At 57.9% G+C, this 16,580-nt stretch overlaps 1 protein-coding gene across 1 annotated transcript in view; it reads right to left on the bottom strand.

Annotated features, from left to right (window-relative positions):
• FMNL1 (formin like 1) overlaps positions 1-16,580 on the bottom strand; it is a 61,341-nt gene that overhangs the window by 16,811 nt on the left and 27,950 nt on the right. Inside the window, exons 3-9 of the mRNA XM_029913148.1 lie at positions 12,117-12,230; positions 10,482-10,555; positions 8,387-8,470; positions 6,232-6,372; positions 3,100-3,208; positions 2,250-2,326; positions 1,758-1,851 (exon numbers count right to left, since the gene is read on the bottom strand). Coding sequence (XP_029769008.1) covers positions 1,758-1,851; positions 2,250-2,326; positions 3,100-3,208; positions 6,232-6,372; positions 8,387-8,470; positions 10,482-10,555; positions 12,117-12,230 — 693 coding nt within the window. The remainder of the gene's footprint in view (positions 1-1,757; positions 1,852-2,249; positions 2,327-3,099; positions 3,209-6,231; positions 6,373-8,386; positions 8,471-10,481; positions 10,556-12,116; positions 12,231-16,580) is intronic.

The raw sequence follows: 16,580 nt of genomic DNA, 5'->3' as shown, positions 1-16,580 counted from the left end.
GGACTGTGCTCCTAACTCCCCTAGGAACTTCTAAAAGACTTCCCCCTTCCTGGCTGTATGGGGGCAGGGCAAGACTAGCCATGGGCGGAGATACCATGCTGGTGTAACCCACACACCTCCTGGGGGTGGGGCTCTGTCCCATCTAATGGCACCGAGCCCACGTAGAGAGAGATGAAGGAGTCTGCTCGACAGCCTTAGCGAAGAGCCAGTTGGCTTTTAGCTCATGCTGTAGTGCCTCGTGCACTGAGGTCCCTGGTTCAATCCTGCCCGCTGATGACCAGGGTCTGTCGGCATTACACTGTATCACCAGCTTTCCAGGCAAGGGCCTATGGTCAGAACCAGGGACGGGGAGTAGGAGACCTGAGGTCTATTCCTGGCTCTGCCACTGACTCACCGTGGAGCCTTGGGTGAGTCCTTTCCCTGCTATGTGCCTCAGTTTCCCCATGTGTAGCAGGATGGGTAACCATGGCCACCCTCCATAGGGTTTACAAGAGTCAGTACATCAGTGTCTGGAAAACACCTTGAGATCGTTGGCAGAAGGGGCTAGAGAAGGGCGGCAGATTGTTCCTTGCTACCACTAAGGGCCAGTGCAGCGAGGAAGAGACGGGAAGCCTTCAGTACGGCGTCCATCCGACACCCCCGCAGGCCAGCTGGCAGCCCTGGGCAGGGAGCCATGGAGGGCAGAGGTCGCGTTCTGACCCCATTCCAAACGCCCGCACCTGCAGATAAGCCACAGCCGGTGCTGGGGGCTCCCAGGAAGCAGCAATGACAGGAGGGTTGGTTCTTGCCCTAGCACTGGCAGCAGAGACATGCCCTGCCTCTGCCCATCCTGGTTACAGCATGAGGTCCTTGCCCCCAGAGACACGCCAGCTCTGCCAGCCAGGGCATGCTGCGGAGGGGAGGGGAGCGTGAGCCAAAGCACACAGAGCTGGTGAGGGGCTGGCTGGTGTGCGGATGCCCGCCAGGCATGGGGGAGGGAGGACAGGCTCCAGGGAGCGGGGCTGTGAAGGAATGTGGGATTGCAGAGGAGAGAGGGTCCCGCCGCTCCAGCACTGCATCGGCGCCAAGGAGAGCCCCTCATGGACCCAGCCCACAAGGGGTGAGGCAGGGGCTCCTCAGAGAGAGACGTGCTCCATGATGCTCCCAGAGACCCCTCCTGGACCTACCCCCATGCTCTGCTCAGCTCTGGCCCAGGGAGGGCCGGCCACGTGCAGCACCCTACGCCTAGGGCACAACGTGGGCGGGGGGAGGGGGAGATGTAGCTCGGCCCCGCCCACAGCAGCGACCAGTTTACATATCCGACTGGCCAGAGCCCCAGAGACGGGCCGTGGGACGCAGCCCTGCGCAGGAGGCAGGGGCGGGAGGTGACTGAGCAGGGCTTCCCCAGCTCCTGACGCACAGACACAACAAGGCGGCACCGAGGGGACAGAACCAGGCTGCTCAGTCATGGAGCGTCAGTTCCACTGGCTGCCACCTGCAGCCACGTTCTGAGTACCTGGCGCGTCTCCTCTCCTCGGCCCCGACCCAGCACAGCCCCAGCACGCAGCTGGGTCTCAGGGGAGGAAACTGAGGCCCAGGGAAGGGCAGGGATTGAGCCGAGCTGCACTGAGAGTTGCTGTCAGAACTGGGACTAGGAGGCAGGAGTTCCTGGCTCCCACCCCTATTGCCCCCATCCTCCACAGCAGGGGCTCTGAGATCCCCCAGGCCAGCTGGCTCCTGGGCCCCACCGGCTCTGACCTGGTCGCTGGGGGACCCACCTCTTTGAAGTTGTCGAAGGCGGCGAGGATGATGTCGTGCCCGCCTCGGACCAGGCACACGGCAGCTAGCAGCTCCAGGACGAGGGCTTTGGTCCTACAGGGAGAACACAGGGTCTGACTCCCTCCGGGGGCTGCCCCTTCTCTGTGGCACCAGCCCCAAGCTGCTGGTCTTCACTCACGAGCCCCTCCACGGCCTATGCCCCCTCCCTATGGGCTCCCGTTCACGCCGAGAGCCGTCAGCCCCCTGCCAGCCTCCATCGCCCATGTGTTAACCTCTCAACCGACATGTCCCGTGCTGCCCTGCGGGGAGCTCCCCGAAACATCAGCAAAGCCGCGATTCCACAGCCAGGCCAAGGCTGACCAGTCCTGCCTCGCTGCTTCCTTGTGCTCCCCCATCTGTCAACTCTCTGGGGCAGGGCTTGGCTTTTTGTTCTGTGTTTGTACAGCGCCTGGCGCAGCAGGGACCCCAAGGAAGAGGGGCGGGGAGCATACCTTGGGTTCTTGTTGTTCAGGCTCAAGGTGATCTCGTTGACACAGGCTGGATGGTTCATCACCAGGCTGAATCCAGACTAGGGGGAGAGGCCGGTGTTAGCAGGTTTGGGGCGGATGCCACGCCTCGCCCTTCCCCCACATGCCCTCTGAAATGCTTGTGTGTCTTTAAGGCAGAGACCACCTGGGCAGGACCAGGGGGGCAAGGATCGCAGGCCCATCCCACCCAAGGTGCTGGCAAGCCCCCTGCCAGCTGCTCTGCCACCCCGCCAGTCCCCACAGGACCTGACACACCAAGCGGAGCCAGGCCAGTTACAAGGACCCCAGTGAGGAGCAGCTGATGCCATGGAGAGAGAGGAGAGAGACCACAGCACTCAGGGGTCTCCATCGTGGACCAGGCCCCCAGGCTCAGAGCCACAGGGACATCAGGAGGGGCTGCAGGGATGACACAACCGGAGGGGAGGGGAGAAGAGGAGGAAGGGGGATGCTGGAGAAAGGGAGGCAGGGGAGAGCAGGAATGTGGCTGTTCAGTCACGTTCACGTTTCAGGCCCCCACGCGGTGGGACTGACCCTCTGGTCAGCACAGCCTGCCCTGGACTCACCGCCCTGGGGTGCTGGGTGGAACCTGCACTCACCCCCACCCCTCAGACTGGGCTGGAGATGACTCAAACAGCTCACTGCCCAAGGGCCAGGCCAGATGTCCCCAGCACCACCACTCGCTCCGGGACCCGACGCCAAAGTGTCCCGAAGACCTGGAGCGGAAGGACCCCCGCTGCCGAAGACCCCAGGCCCCCTGAATCTGCTGGATGGCCCTGCCTGCAGGGCCGCGCTCGGGCCATCGCCTTGCCCCCACCTGGTAGTTCATGATGGCGCGCAGGCACATGATGCAGAGGTGGACGTCGTCCTTCTGGCTGATGATGCGCGAGTTCCGCAGTGCCTTCCTGCTGTGCACCGGGTTGAGTCTGGGCCAAAGGAAGAGAGCGGGTGACGCCCAGGAAAGACTCGGCAGGCGGCACAGCTACAGAAAGCACCGGCTGGGGGCCTGGCTGGCTCAGACTGGGAACGGGGTCCCCTCTGATCCGTCCACAGTCTGCAGCCCCAGACACCCAGACATGGGCTGTCTTGGCAGACAGGCCAACGACTGAGTGGGCTGGGCTCTGCCTTGGGGCTGGCCGGGGAGAGCAAAGGGCATTGGCCCGGCCCAGTCTGCACCCTAGTGCGTTGGTGATCTCGGATGGCTGCGGGAGGCTCACCGGGGCGCATAGGAGTTCATAGGTGGCCTGGGTTTACTCTCCTGATCGCTCCAAGGGGCGCTGGAGGGAACGCTTGGGTGGACTTGTTGAAAGAATGTGTGGATCTGCTGGTTCAAGTGGCAGCACCTGAAGGAGGATTACAGCCTGCAGGACAGGAGGGAGAAACAGTACTTGATGGGGATGCGCCCTCCTTGGAGGCACATGGCGGAATGGAACGGCAGGGGCCTGGCGGCCTCTCCGGGGCACAGGCAGACGGCCAGGAGGCCTGAGTGCCCAGCACGCAGCAGCAGAGCAAGGCCAGGCCGTGAACTCAGCACCACTCTCTTTTTACAGGCCGCTAGAGGGCCCAGGGCCTGGATCTTCCTTTACTTTACCACCAGGCCCTGCCCATCACACCTCCAATCTTTGCATGCAGGGAACTTCCTTTGCCTTTCCATGGTCACATTTCAAAATATCCAGTCCCTAAAGAGGGTCCCTGCCTTGTCACTGCACCAACGGCTGCTCCCTCGCATCTCAACCCCTCAGAGCGGAGGGCACATGCTGACAGCCCCGCAGCCTGCAAGGGCACAGTCTCCAGGGGCACATGTACGGGCTTTAAGCCAGTAATTCTGGGTTGGGTTCCTGAGCTGTCACTGCAGGTAGCAGCCGGGGGAGCCGGGAACTCAGTAAGTCCCTATTGATTCTTAAGGGGTATTTCTGCTCTGGAAATCAGCTGGCAAAGTGCCCGGGGTGCCATGGCTATCGGCTCTCTGGTTTCCATGCCCAGCGTGCTGTGGTTAGGTGATTTCCTAGCTGCCAGCCTTGCAAACACGCCCGGGGGGGGGCGGGGGGAGGCCAGGCTCTTTCCTCCTTGCACATCACCACGAGCGGCCACGGCTCTGCAGGCCAAAATAGGCCCTCGGCACCACTTGTGCGGGCCTAGCGCTACCCAAAGGGGCAATTCTACGCATGCACAAAAGGCTCTTCCCCCTGGCTAGACAGGTCCCGCAGTGCTCCTGGGGTCAGACTCTGGCTCTCCCCTGCCACCCATGGCTGGGCTGGCCCCACAGGGCCAGTGGGGTCAGACTCCGGCTTGCTCCCCGCATGGCTCGGCTGGCCTCACAGGACCAGTGGGGTCAGACTCCGGCTCCCACCCCCACCCCCGGGACAGGGCTGGCCCCACGGGGATAACAGGAGCAACAGTAGGGCTGACTGCACACACAGGGAGCGTGAAGCAGCACCATAGGACGACCTTACACACGACTAGAAACGGAACTGGGAAGTGATGCCAGAGCCTGACCCCAAGCACCAGGAACACTGGGGCAGACGTCAGAGCCAAATCTCCACCATCCCTGAGAGCGAGCCCTGGTTACCTACCGTGAGACACGGCCCGAGGGAAGCGTGCAAAAGAAGCCTGTGGTTAGAATGTGGGAGGGGACCGGGCATGCACAGAGCCGCATGAGGTGAGCGGGCTTTGAACTAGAACTGTCTCCCGTCAATCTGGATCAGAACCAGGCCGATTCAGCCTGGGCCTGGGCGGGTCCAGCTCCTCAACGTCCACTTTTAACATTTCACCTTGTTTTCAGATCCACAAGATTTTGACCTATTGTCCTTTTAGGCCTCACAACCCTACCCTGTGATAGCATCCTGATGGGGAAACTGAGGCACAGGAGGGGACATGGTGAGTCAGGAGCAGAGTCGGGGAGGAGGGATGTTTTAGTGGTCAGGGCACTAGGTTCAATTCCCTGCTCTGCTACAGACCTTCTGTGTGGCCTTGGGCAAATCGCTTAGCCTCGCTGTGCCTGAGCTGGGTGAAATGGGGACAATGCACTTCCCGACCACCTGGGGGTGCTGAGGAGAAACACGTTAGAAGAGGCCAATGGTAACAGATAAGTAGTTACGAGAATTTCTCAGGGACAGAACCTGGATTCCTGGCGCTAGGTCCCCTGCGTTAGACAGCTCATGCTTCCTGGGGCAGGGGCTGGGGGTGTAATTCAGGTACAGTTGTTCTCTGGGTCACCAAGCTCCATGTTTATCAGTTTAGGGGGCAGTTATTAGAGACCCCCCCCCGATTATCATTTACACACACTTGGCCTTCTGGCCATCAGATCAGTGCAGTTTCTGGTGGTCCTCTAGTGGCTATAGCCCTGACCCTGCTGTGCAAGCATCACTCAGCCGCAGCCAACACTCAGAACTCGAGGAATGGTGCTGGACAGTTATTTCTGGGTGGTGGTGGTTTTTCTTAAATTTGTTTTTATTTTAATTGTGAAAAATTTCAACCGGCTCCATTATTCCCTGACCCTCGCAAGCCATTAGCCTCAGTAACATCCTGCAGCATGGAGTGCCCCAAGTTAAATATATGGTATGCAAACAAGGAAAGGTGGTGGGGAGAGGGGCAGGGTCCTCAGCCCAGGAACTCCAGGCTGTACTGACTCCAGATGGGCAGCGTGTCAGCGCCCGAGCAAGTGAGACAAAGCTGTGTGTGTCAAGAGTCGTCAGAGGCCACAGTGCAATGGTGCCACGGGCGCTCCCACGAGGGGGCTGATGTTCTGTTGGGTGCAGGGATGGAAATATTCCCCAGTGGGAGCTGGGCGCCTCCCTCCTGGCCCAGGGCAGAATCAGGCCCACGAGCTGCAGCCTGTTTGCTTGGCCAGAAGAACTCACTGGCAATGGCCTCTCCTCCAGTATCTCTGAGCAGGGCAGGAGCTGACGGGCTCCAGCATGGGGTGTCCCAGGCTGGCTGCGTGTGTTACCTGATAGTCAGGTTCCTCGTTTTGGAGGAGCCCTGTGTGGGGGACGAGGAGTTGCTCTTGCTGAGGTCCTCCATGGATCTGTCCGGGGACTTGCCCTTGTCAGAGCCCGGGCTCCCGTTATCTGCGCTCTCCATATTGTACCTGGAGCCACACACGTGAAGACAGACGTGTGAGTCAGCAGAATATAGTGAGGCCTTGTATGAGGCAGCAGGATCCCGGCCAGTGGTGGGGGAAGGGCAGACCCAGCGACAGAGCACAGTGAGAGGAGGTCCCCCAGCATAGGTATCTCGCTGCTCCTCGGCAGAGGCCCCCACCACTCGAGCCCAGGGGCGGGATGAGACTGCCCAGCCCTCACTCCTCTGGGACTGCAGAGACTGGCCCACACCAGCTTGCTCCCCAGCCGGCCTCCAGCCCCCCTCAGCCCCACGCTACCACTCAGCCGGCCAGAGCCACACGTAGCCGCACACGCCTCAGGGCAGGTACTGCTGCCACCACAGCCCTGCATGGCCCCACAAATGTCCCCAGGGACCAACAATGCCACCACGGATGGTTATGCCTAGAAAGTGCAAACAGACCATGCGGGCACAGGGCTCCGAGCTCAGGGAGTTTAACCATCCGTCCCAGGTGGGTTGTTAATGGAACAGCCCCCGGCCCTGGGCGCCAGGGGCCAGCCCTGAGGCAGCAGGTTGAGGGAGTGGAGACGGACGGGCTTTTAGGGAGATCTCTGCAAGCTGCAGAAATTTCAGCACCCAGGACAGGGACAGACAAGGGAATGGGGAGGGGAACCGCGACAAGAGGTGGGGTTTTCATCGATTTTAAGGCCAGATAAAATCATCTATGTCTGTCCTCCCGCCTAGCACAGGGGTGCCAGCACGTCTGAGCAAGAGCATCTTTCTCAGCCTTTGCCAGTCGGCAACCCCGTCTCTGAAGCCAAAATCTGTGCAGCCCCCCTCAGCGTGTACCATAGAACGGTCTCAGTGCCACCCATGCTCAGCCAACCCTGCATCTCGGTGCTGTCTGGCCCTGCGGCTCTGTGAGCTGGGCATGTCCCCAGAGGCGGGCACGGCACACTGGACCCTGAAGGGGAGGGGGATGAGACTTTGCTTTCGATGGTACCAAGGTGCCTGGCCACCCCCAATGGCCTGGCAAAATGCCAGGCTTGAGCAGAGCTGTCAGGAGACAGACGGTCTGGATCGAAACACTCCCAGGGATGGAGAATTTACCCTGTCCCTAGGGAGGCTGTTCCACTGATTAATCACCCTCCCTGTGAGCAACTGGCACCTCCTTTCTAGTCGGAGTTTGTCTGGCTTCAGCTCCCAGCCCTTGGGTCTCACTCTGCCTGGCTCTCAGAAACCTGCTCCTGGGCAAAAGGAGCCGAGGGAGCCCCGCTCCCACAACCCCAGACCCCGCTGGCCTCCCATGGAGAGCTGGGGCCCCAGCCCTGATGTCGCACGGGCCAGGCTCGTGTGGCCCCTCCCCTCCCATGCACAGTCCAGGACAGGCAGCTACAGCTGTCGTGTGCATGGGAAAGTTGCTTCAGGGAAGGGCACGTGGAGATCAAGCTTCTTTTAATGAAACGCGACAGGCTGGAGCCACCAGCACCAGGTGAGCAGCCAGCCCCCCGTGGGCCCCAGTCTGGCACCTGTGGTCTAGGCCAGTGCGCTGCCCCACGCTTGGGAGCTGCCCGTGGCGGGGCTCTATTGCGCTAGGGGCTGGCACGCCTTGCTGCCAGAGGGCACAGACTGGGGCACTAGCGGAAGGCCCCATGGCTTAGACGTGGGCCGCCCCAGACTGTGGCTCTTGGCCCTGCCCTCCCGGGAGGCTGCTTCCAGGGACTCATTCCCAACGAGCTGTAAAGAAAGCGAAGGGGCCGCCTGCCCCCGCTCACAAGATGCTAGTGAGGGACGCAGAGGCAGTCTAGCCAAGTGGCCGAAGTTCAGAGCCAGGGCCTGTTAACGCAGGAGCAGGGCTCCCGTGAGCATGGCGCTCAGGCAGGGCTCCCACGTTAGGCCTGAAGTCACAGGCCCGACTCGCGTGCTTACAGCTCGGCACTGCGGCGCTGGTCTGACGCGGGGCCGACTCTAGCGGAGGAAACGGCACCCGTCCCAGCGCCCTCCCCTCCCCGGCGGGGGCAAAGGGCTCAGCAGCAACTTACGTGACGGCGCACTGGGCGAAGGCGAGGTATTCCAGCAGCACGTCCAGCCCCTTGTTCTCCTCGTTCAGGAACTCCTGCACCCAGCTGGGGGAGAGGAGGTGCGTTAGCCAGGGAGATCAGGCAGGGACGGCCCAGCTGCACCCCCATCCTCACGCCCATTTCTCTTTTCTTCCCTTTACTTCCTTTCTAGAGCATCTCTCCCCCCTCCCCTCCCCCTCGGGCCGGAGCGGCCCAGCCCTGTGGCTACCCCTGCTCAGACTGAACCCAGCTGTAACGGGGAGCCCAGGGCCAGCTCACCCAGCGCTGCTCTGCACGAGCCAGTGGGCAGTGGCAGGGTGGGCTGGAAGCACGCTGGCTCTGCCCCCCTCACACACTAGCCACAGCCCTGGGATTAAGTAATCTGCTCCCTTCCTAGAGCTGTGGGGAAGGGCAGGGCTGCGTCTCCCCCCATCCCAGCTCTCTCCCCACTGGCCTAGGGCCCCCACACTCGGGGCGGACAGCAGAGTTAGGACGCAGCCCTTTGAGGATATGGGTGGTGTCGAGTCAGCCTGGCCCGGTCGGATGCATGGCCAGGCTTCACAGGAGTAGAAAGGTTCACTTTCCATCAGGGCCCTGCTGCATGGCTGCGTCCCCCCGGGGCAGCCAGCAGTCCCTCTTCTTGCTTCCCGCACCGCACGGTTATTCACAGGTTCCCTGCTCCAGGGGGAGCTTTTTACTCTTTTCCTGAGAGCTCAAGTCCCTCCGTCCCGGCCCCGAAAGTCTCAGAGCTCCCCCCCGAGACTGAGCCATTGGTCAGGCATGCCAGCACTGCCACCCCATCTCGCAGGCCAGGGATGGCAGCTCGGAGATGTGCAGAGACTCACCCAAGGCCAGGCAGGGAGTCTGTGGCAAGGCTGGGAATTGCCCCCAGGTTTCCTAAGTCTCAGAGCCCAATGCCTGAACCCCCAGACCCACCTTCCTGCTCTCCCAGAAACCCCTCCGCTTGTCTCCTGTTTGGCTGCTGTCACCCCCACCCCATCCACGCTCCTCTGCCCATGCCACGGGTAGAAGGCAGGCACCTGCTCTCAACAGGACCCGCCCAAACTGCCTCCATCACTCTGAGCCGTGACTGGCTTTGGGCCAGGCCCCAGATGGCACGGGACAGCCCCAGTCCCACGATCAGGGAGGGGCACTGCCCATCTGCTTTTGCTCCATGCTCAGACGACAGTATGGACGTTCCAGATCAGTGCTGGGTCCCACTCGCCAGAGCACTACCTAGTGGGTTTGCCCCACAGCATGGGGGTAGATTTAGCATTAGACATACTCCAGGTCACCCTGGCAGCGCAGACACTGGGCCGGCCAGGCTCAGTGCCCATTCCCACCCAGCCTGGGTCTGATCCCGAGAGCCCGTCACACACTGCACTCCAGGTACCTTCAGAGAGGCTTCTGCACAAAGCATGGGGCCACAGAAGAGCCAGTGTGGACACAAGAACAAAGGGATATAAACTGCCCATCAACAAGGTTAGGTTTGAAATTCGGCAACGCTTTCTAACCATCAGAGGAGTGAAGGTCCCATCTCCACCCAGATTTGCACCTGTTCTGGATCTTCCATGAGCCAGATGGGGCTGGTAGACAGCCAGGGGCCCACGAAAGCCTCACCACCAAAGTCATGAGATTTTCACAGTGGGATGGTAGCACTGAGGCAAACTCAGTGGGGTCGTCCCTAGTTCCCCACAGTGCTCACCCCCCCAGACACAGCACGACCATTATGGCATCTGAAAGCCAAGCAGAGGAGAGCAGCAGATGGCGCATGGCAGGAATGCATCACTGACGGGTCTTGAACCAGGGACCTTTGTACTCAAAAACACAGCAGCTCTGCTGCTGGAGTCAAAGCAGACCTCCGGCTAGCATTGATAGCAGCCCCTCCTCCTTGCAGGCCTGCAGTGATTAGCAGGCAAGAGTGTAACCCCCCTTGTCGGCACAGCCGCCAAGTACAACGCAGACCTGCAGCCCCCAAAGCACAAGCCCTATCACTTGCAGGGTGGGAGTGGCCACTAGAGGGAGACAGTCACCTGCACTAACCCTGGACATTAGCACGTGATCCATAGATACTCACCGGATATAGTTGGTCCTCAGCGAGATCTCCAGCTCTCGGAGCACCTGTGTGGACTCCTGCACTCGCCTCTTAAACTGCATTTCAAAAAGCAAAGGGGAGTTAGACAGATCTGCACCATCACTGGCCAGGTTGCGGCCTCATTTCTCTTTTACCACCTGTGTTAACTCCAGATAACCTCTAGAGCAGTGATTCCCAGTGTTACTGGTCCACGTATCTCCCCTCATGCCAGCATCTCCTTTCTGTGCACACTTATTTTAGACCTTAACAGACATATAGAGTCAAAGTGCAATAAGTTTCAAATTTGGCTGGTGGAGATCTGCCTGGGGAAACTAGAAGAGAAGGCCTTTTGGCTGGGGGCGCCTGGGGGGGGAGGGCTACAGGACGGGAGGTTTAGAGGGGGTTGGACATTTTTTGACTAAATGGTTTTTCATCAGAAAATGCCGATCTGTTAAATCCAAAACTTTTCGCAGGAACGTCCCAGTTTCCATGAAACTTTTGTAAGGAAGGGTCCTCAGGCCCAGGATGGAATTTCGAGTCAAAATGAGAGAGACGCAGCCCCAGTCCAGAACCGCCTGACTCAGAACAGGCCCTGGGACCTGGGGCTGTCACATCCCGTGGAGTGCCCTGACCTCAGGCTACTGGCTATTCTGGGATGGATTGGGGGGGGGGTCTCTCTGAGGTTTTTCCACACCAAAAACTTCAAAAAGTCGCAGTTTCATCTCGATGCAGAACAGGAAAGTTCTTGAAATCAGGAAAAGTTTTGTGAACTGGGAATCCCGTTTCCCGGCTGTAATGAGGTTAGACTGCGGGGAGGGGCGCTGGTGGGGTGTGAGGGAGTGGGTGTGTAAAAGGGCAGGGAGGGTTCAGAAGGGAGGGATAGGGAGCTGGAAATGAGGGGGCCTCAGCTGGCATCAGGCAACTCCAGCTCCAATTCGCCCTCATTCCAGGGCTCCCTTCCCATTTCCTCTGAGCCAGGCAGCTCTGCCAGCCCCTGTCCTCTCTGGACCGTCTTTCCCACGGGTCTCCCTCTGCCCTGGTCCCTGGACTAAACGCCTTCCTCGCAGCCAAGGGATTCCACAGCCTCTCTCCTCAGGGCTGTGCTGTGACTCGGGCAGGCTCCCCAGCCCACCAGTATCCAGCTGCCAGCCCCGCTCCAGGGAGCCTCCTTTGCTCCCCTACTTGTGCCCTTTGGTTCTGGGGCCCCCACTGAGCCTTGGGGGCTGTGCTGTGACTTAGGCAGGCTCCCCAGCCCCCAGTCTCTCTGCTGAGTCCCAGCCTAGGGAACCTCTCTCCTGGGCTGCTGCTCCCCTGTAATTCTGCTCTCCCTCTCCTCCTGGGAGCCAGCCAGCCAGGAGGTAGGCACCTGATGGACACCTAACCCCAACCTCCAGCTAGTCTGCTGCACCCTGAAATACCGGTGTCCTTGCAGGGCTCATGGCATGGAAAGGGGTTGTCTGGTCCAGGCTCCCCTCCCCCTTACAGAGGACAGACCACCCTGCTACCGGGCCCCACTTCCAACAGCTCCTGTGCCCCTGGGGTGCACGTACCCCAGTTCGGGGACCTCAGCTCTCAACTGCGGTACAAAAGCTAAGGGGAAGCAAAGGAGAGGGGAGAATAAAAGGGGGAGGATAATACCGCCATGGCAATCAGCCAATCGGAGGTCACCTTTCTGCTGACTCCGCCCGTATCCAAGTAGCTCTTCAGTTTCTGGATGTACGCAGAGGGGGGGTTCTTGACCTGGAACCGTTCCTGCGAGGAGGGGGGAAAAGGGAGACATTCGGGCCCAGCTTCCGCAGACGATGGAGGAGAACACAGCCCCGAGCACTGATGCAATGTGTGTACACCCGGGCGAGCACCCACAAGTGAGCGGGATGCTGAGGAGACTGCAGGGGTCTGAGATGGGGGGAGGGATAGCTCAGTGGTTTGAGCATTGGCCTGCTAAACCCAGGGTTGTGAGTTCAATCCTTAAGGGGGCCACTTAGGGATCTGGGGCAAAAATCAGTACTTGGTCCTGCTAGTAAAGGCAGGGGGCTGGACTCGATGACCTTTCAAGGTCCTTTCCAGTTCTAGGAGATTTTAATTTATTATTTTAGATGTGCATGAGAAACAGCTGCATAGGGCAGGGAGAGAGACTCGCTCTTTGGAAGCGACCCGCTGCCCAGGTCGCGTGCCCCCGGGAACTAGCCGGACGGGGAATTGGAGAAAGGACGTTTGCCAGGATCCAGCAGGATTTCGATGCTGAGTGGGAGTGAGTGAACTGGCCTGGCTCAGAACTCACAGCCAGCCCTCTTCTTTAGGGCACGGAGCTACGCTAGGCCACCACGCCAGGCTCAGACAGACACCGGTCCTCACGCAGTGCTGTGGCTGCACACACCGGGCATGGGGGCGGGGGAGTGCCGCAGGGACCCTCCCCAGCTCGGGAGCTACATCGGTGAAGACAGAATACAGAGGCTGCCTGTGATAGCCCTGCAGTCCCCTGCCCCAGACCACACCAGTCCGGTCTCCTGTCTCGCCACCTTCAACTGTCAGTCCTGCCCAGCCAAGGATGAGCAGCGCCCAGAGCTGGATGCTCTGTAAACCCCGCCGGCCACGCCTGTTCTAGTACGCCCCACCTTCCTATTCCCCTCCAACCCAACTCAAAGCTCTTTACACGCACTCGCCCATTAAGCTGCGCAAGCCCTGACCATGAGCTAGGTGAACATTATCTCTATTTTACAAAGTAGAGAAATTAAAGGACTTGCCGAAGGACAAGTTTGTGGCAGAGGTGGGATTAGAACCCATATCTCCTGATGTCCAATCCTGTGCATAACCACAGACCAGCTTCCTCATCCCATGATATAGCACCAGGCTGCCTTCCTCCCCCACATGGCCCAGCGCTGCGCCCTCCTCCTCCCCCCGGCCCCGCGCCGGGCCCGCCCCCCCCCCCCCCCCCCCCCCCGCCCGCCGCCGGGCCCCCCCCCCCTCCCCCCCCCCCACACCCAGGGCACAGCGCTGGGCCTGCCTCCCCCGCACAGTAGAACATTGTGCAAGAGGGATTGTTGCCTGACACCAGCTGGTGAGCAGAGTGCCCATCAATCAACCACTGTCTAGTGTCACTGCAGAGACTGGGCACACAGATGTTAACTCTTTTTAAGAAGCGTTGTCCTAGGGCTGGTCTACACTGAAATCTTACATGGGCCTAGCTCAGTCTCTGGGGGCGTGACAAATCCACCCTGCTGAGAGAGATCGCTATGGCGACCTAACCCTGGAGCAGACAGCGCTAGGCCCACAGAGGAGTTCTTCCACTTACCTAGCTACCGCCCCTCGGGGAGGTAGATTAACTACAGTCAGACCATGTCAACACCACAAAATTACATCGGCATCCAGCCACTGCAGTTATTAAATTGCTTGTGCGTGCACACTTGGCTCCTTGTGTCAGCAGTGCACGACCTCACAAGTAGCGCTTGGACCATCACGGTGGGGCATTGTGGGATGGCTCCTGAAAGCCGGCACCTGTCCGTGTCTGCACTGACACTGTGTCCACCCAAGTACAGCGGCCGTGACTCTCCACCGCTTGGGGAAGTGGCGTTACTAAACCGGCGTAGAGAGGCACTTGCGTCGGCAGGACCCACAGCTAAGCGAAGACACTTCCACGGTTAGGTTGACGCAAGGCAGCTTACGTCAACCTAACCATGTGGCTAAGCAGCAGTTCTGCAGAAAAGGACCTGGGGATTACAGTGGATGAGAAGCTGGATATGAGTCAGCAGTGTGCCCTTGTTGCCAAGAAGGCTAACGGTATATTGCACTGCATTAGTAGGAGCATTGCCAGCAGATCGAGGGAAGTGATCATTCCCCTCTATTCGGCACTGGTGAGGCCACATCTGGAGTATTGCATCCAGTTTTGGGCCCCCCACTACAGAAGGGATGTGGACAAACTGGAGAGAGTCCAGCAGACGGCAATGAAAATGATCAGGGGTCTGGAGCACATGACTTATGAGGAGAGGCTGAGGGAACTGGGATTATTTAGTCTGGAGAAGAGAAGAAAGAGGGGAGATTTGATAGCAGCTTTCAACTACCTGAAAGGGGGTTCCAAAGAGGATGGAGCTCGGCTGTTCAAAGTGGTGGCAGATGACAGAACAAGGAGCAATGGTCTCAAGTTGCAGTGGGGGAGGTTGTAGAACTGATGAATTAAATTGTTTTTAATTGTTCATTTTATTAATGTAACTTCATAAGTAAAGTTTTATGAATGAAACAACATTCATTCATAAAATCGGTTACCCCAATAACTGACTAATTGACAATTAAGATGCTTGTTAAGAGCCATAGCTGTTCAGCCAGTTGCCCTTGTAAGTTTTACTGTCAATCCAATTCCTGCTTAAATCACTAAGACTTGCACTCATAGACTTTAAGGTCAGAAGGGACCATTATGATCATCTAGTCTGACCTCCTGCACAACGCAGGCCACAGAATCTCACCCACCCACTCCTGTTTCAGTATTGTAACTTCTGTTCACTGTTTGCCATTCACTACACTTGTCTACTTCTGCTCACTGTTTGCCATTCATTATACTTGTCTACATTGTAGCTTCTGTTCACTCTTTGTCATTCCTTACACTTGTCCATATTGTAACTCAAACTCCATTTTAAAACGCTCACTCCATTTTGTAAAAGCTTGCTGCAACCTTCATTTTTGCAAAACCCTGCTGTAATCTTATTAGTTTAGTTTAGATGTGTGAATGAGGTATGTATGGATGATGGAATCAACTTCCAGCACCAGCCTGTCCTGATGAAATAGAGTTCAAACACCAAGGGCTGAAGATGCAGACAAGAGCCCTAACAAAGTAAGAAGAGTCCACCCTAAAAAACAACAACAAAGGTACAATAGAAGGAAGATCAAAGCCAGGTCCCAGGCTGAAAGTCATGGGTCTGCAATTGACGGGTGATCAATCACACCGAACCCAGAGGCAGCGTGACACAGCAAGACCTATAGACTCTGGATTCAAACTAAAGCCTACAAAAAGGATGGGTGAGATGGAAGACTTTGGAGGGCAACGTTCTGCTGCCAACATGGGAGGGCAGACCCAGCCCTTCCTTGTGCCCGGCTTTCCTGGCCAGTTACCACCACGAGCTACGAACCCAAGCTGCAAAATCAAGCCACTGACTCAAGCTACGTTCAGGACTGGTAACGATACAGCAGCTTTCAGAGTAGCAGCCGTGTTAGTCTGTATCCGCAAAAAGAACAGGAGTACTTGTGGCACCTTAGAGACTAACACATTTATGAGCATAAGCTTTCGTGGGCTACAGCCCACTTCTTCGGATGCATAGAATGGAACATATATTGAGGAGATATATATACACACATACAGAGAGCATGAACAGGTGGGAGTTGTCTTACCAACTCTGAGAGGCCAATTAAGTAAGAGAAAAAAAACTTTTGAAGTGATAATCAAGATAGCCCAGTACAGACAGTTTGATAAGAAGTGTGAGAATACTTACAAGGGGAGAGAGATTCAATGTTTGTAATGGCTCAGCCATTCCCAGTCTCTATTCAAGCCTAAATTGATTGTATCTAGTTTGCGTAGCAATTCAAGCTCAGCAGTTTCTCCTATACAGCAGCTGCAGAACATCTGATGTGTAAATGTGGATGTGTGTGTGTATAGGTATTAGTTATTGGTCACAAATCAAATTGTGTTATCATAATAAATGTGGCATCTTTGTCTTGCCCCCTGAAACAATCCTGTGTAGTTTTGTCTGCATAACAAGGTCTAGGTTGGATATTAGGAAACGCTATTTCACTAGGAGGGTGGTGAAGCACTGGAATGGGTTACCTAGTGAGGTGGTGGAATCTCCATCCTTAGAGGTTTTTAAGGTCAGGCTTGACAAAGCCCTGGCTGGGATGATTTAGTTGGGGATTGGTCCTGCTTTGAGCAGGGGGTTGGACTAGATACCTCCTGAGCAGGGCTGGCTCCAGGAACCAGCTTGCCAAGCAGGTGCTTGGGGCGGCCACTCCGGAGAGGGGCGGCACGTCCAGCTATTCGGTGCAATTCGGCGGACGGTCCCTCACTCCCGCTCGGAGCGAAGGACCTCCCGCGATCACGGCTTTTTTCTTTTTTTTTTTTTT

Source organism: Terrapene carolina, unplaced genomic scaffold (genome assembly GCF_002925995.2).
Source record: "Terrapene carolina triunguis isolate 2854851 unplaced genomic scaffold, T_m_triunguis-2.0 Scaffold495, whole genome shotgun sequence".
NCBI classification, from domain to species: domain Eukaryota; kingdom Metazoa; phylum Chordata; order Testudines; family Emydidae; genus Terrapene; species Terrapene triunguis.
The sequence above is the reverse complement of the archived record's forward strand: the minus strand, read 5'-3'. Positions and strand labels throughout refer to the sequence as shown.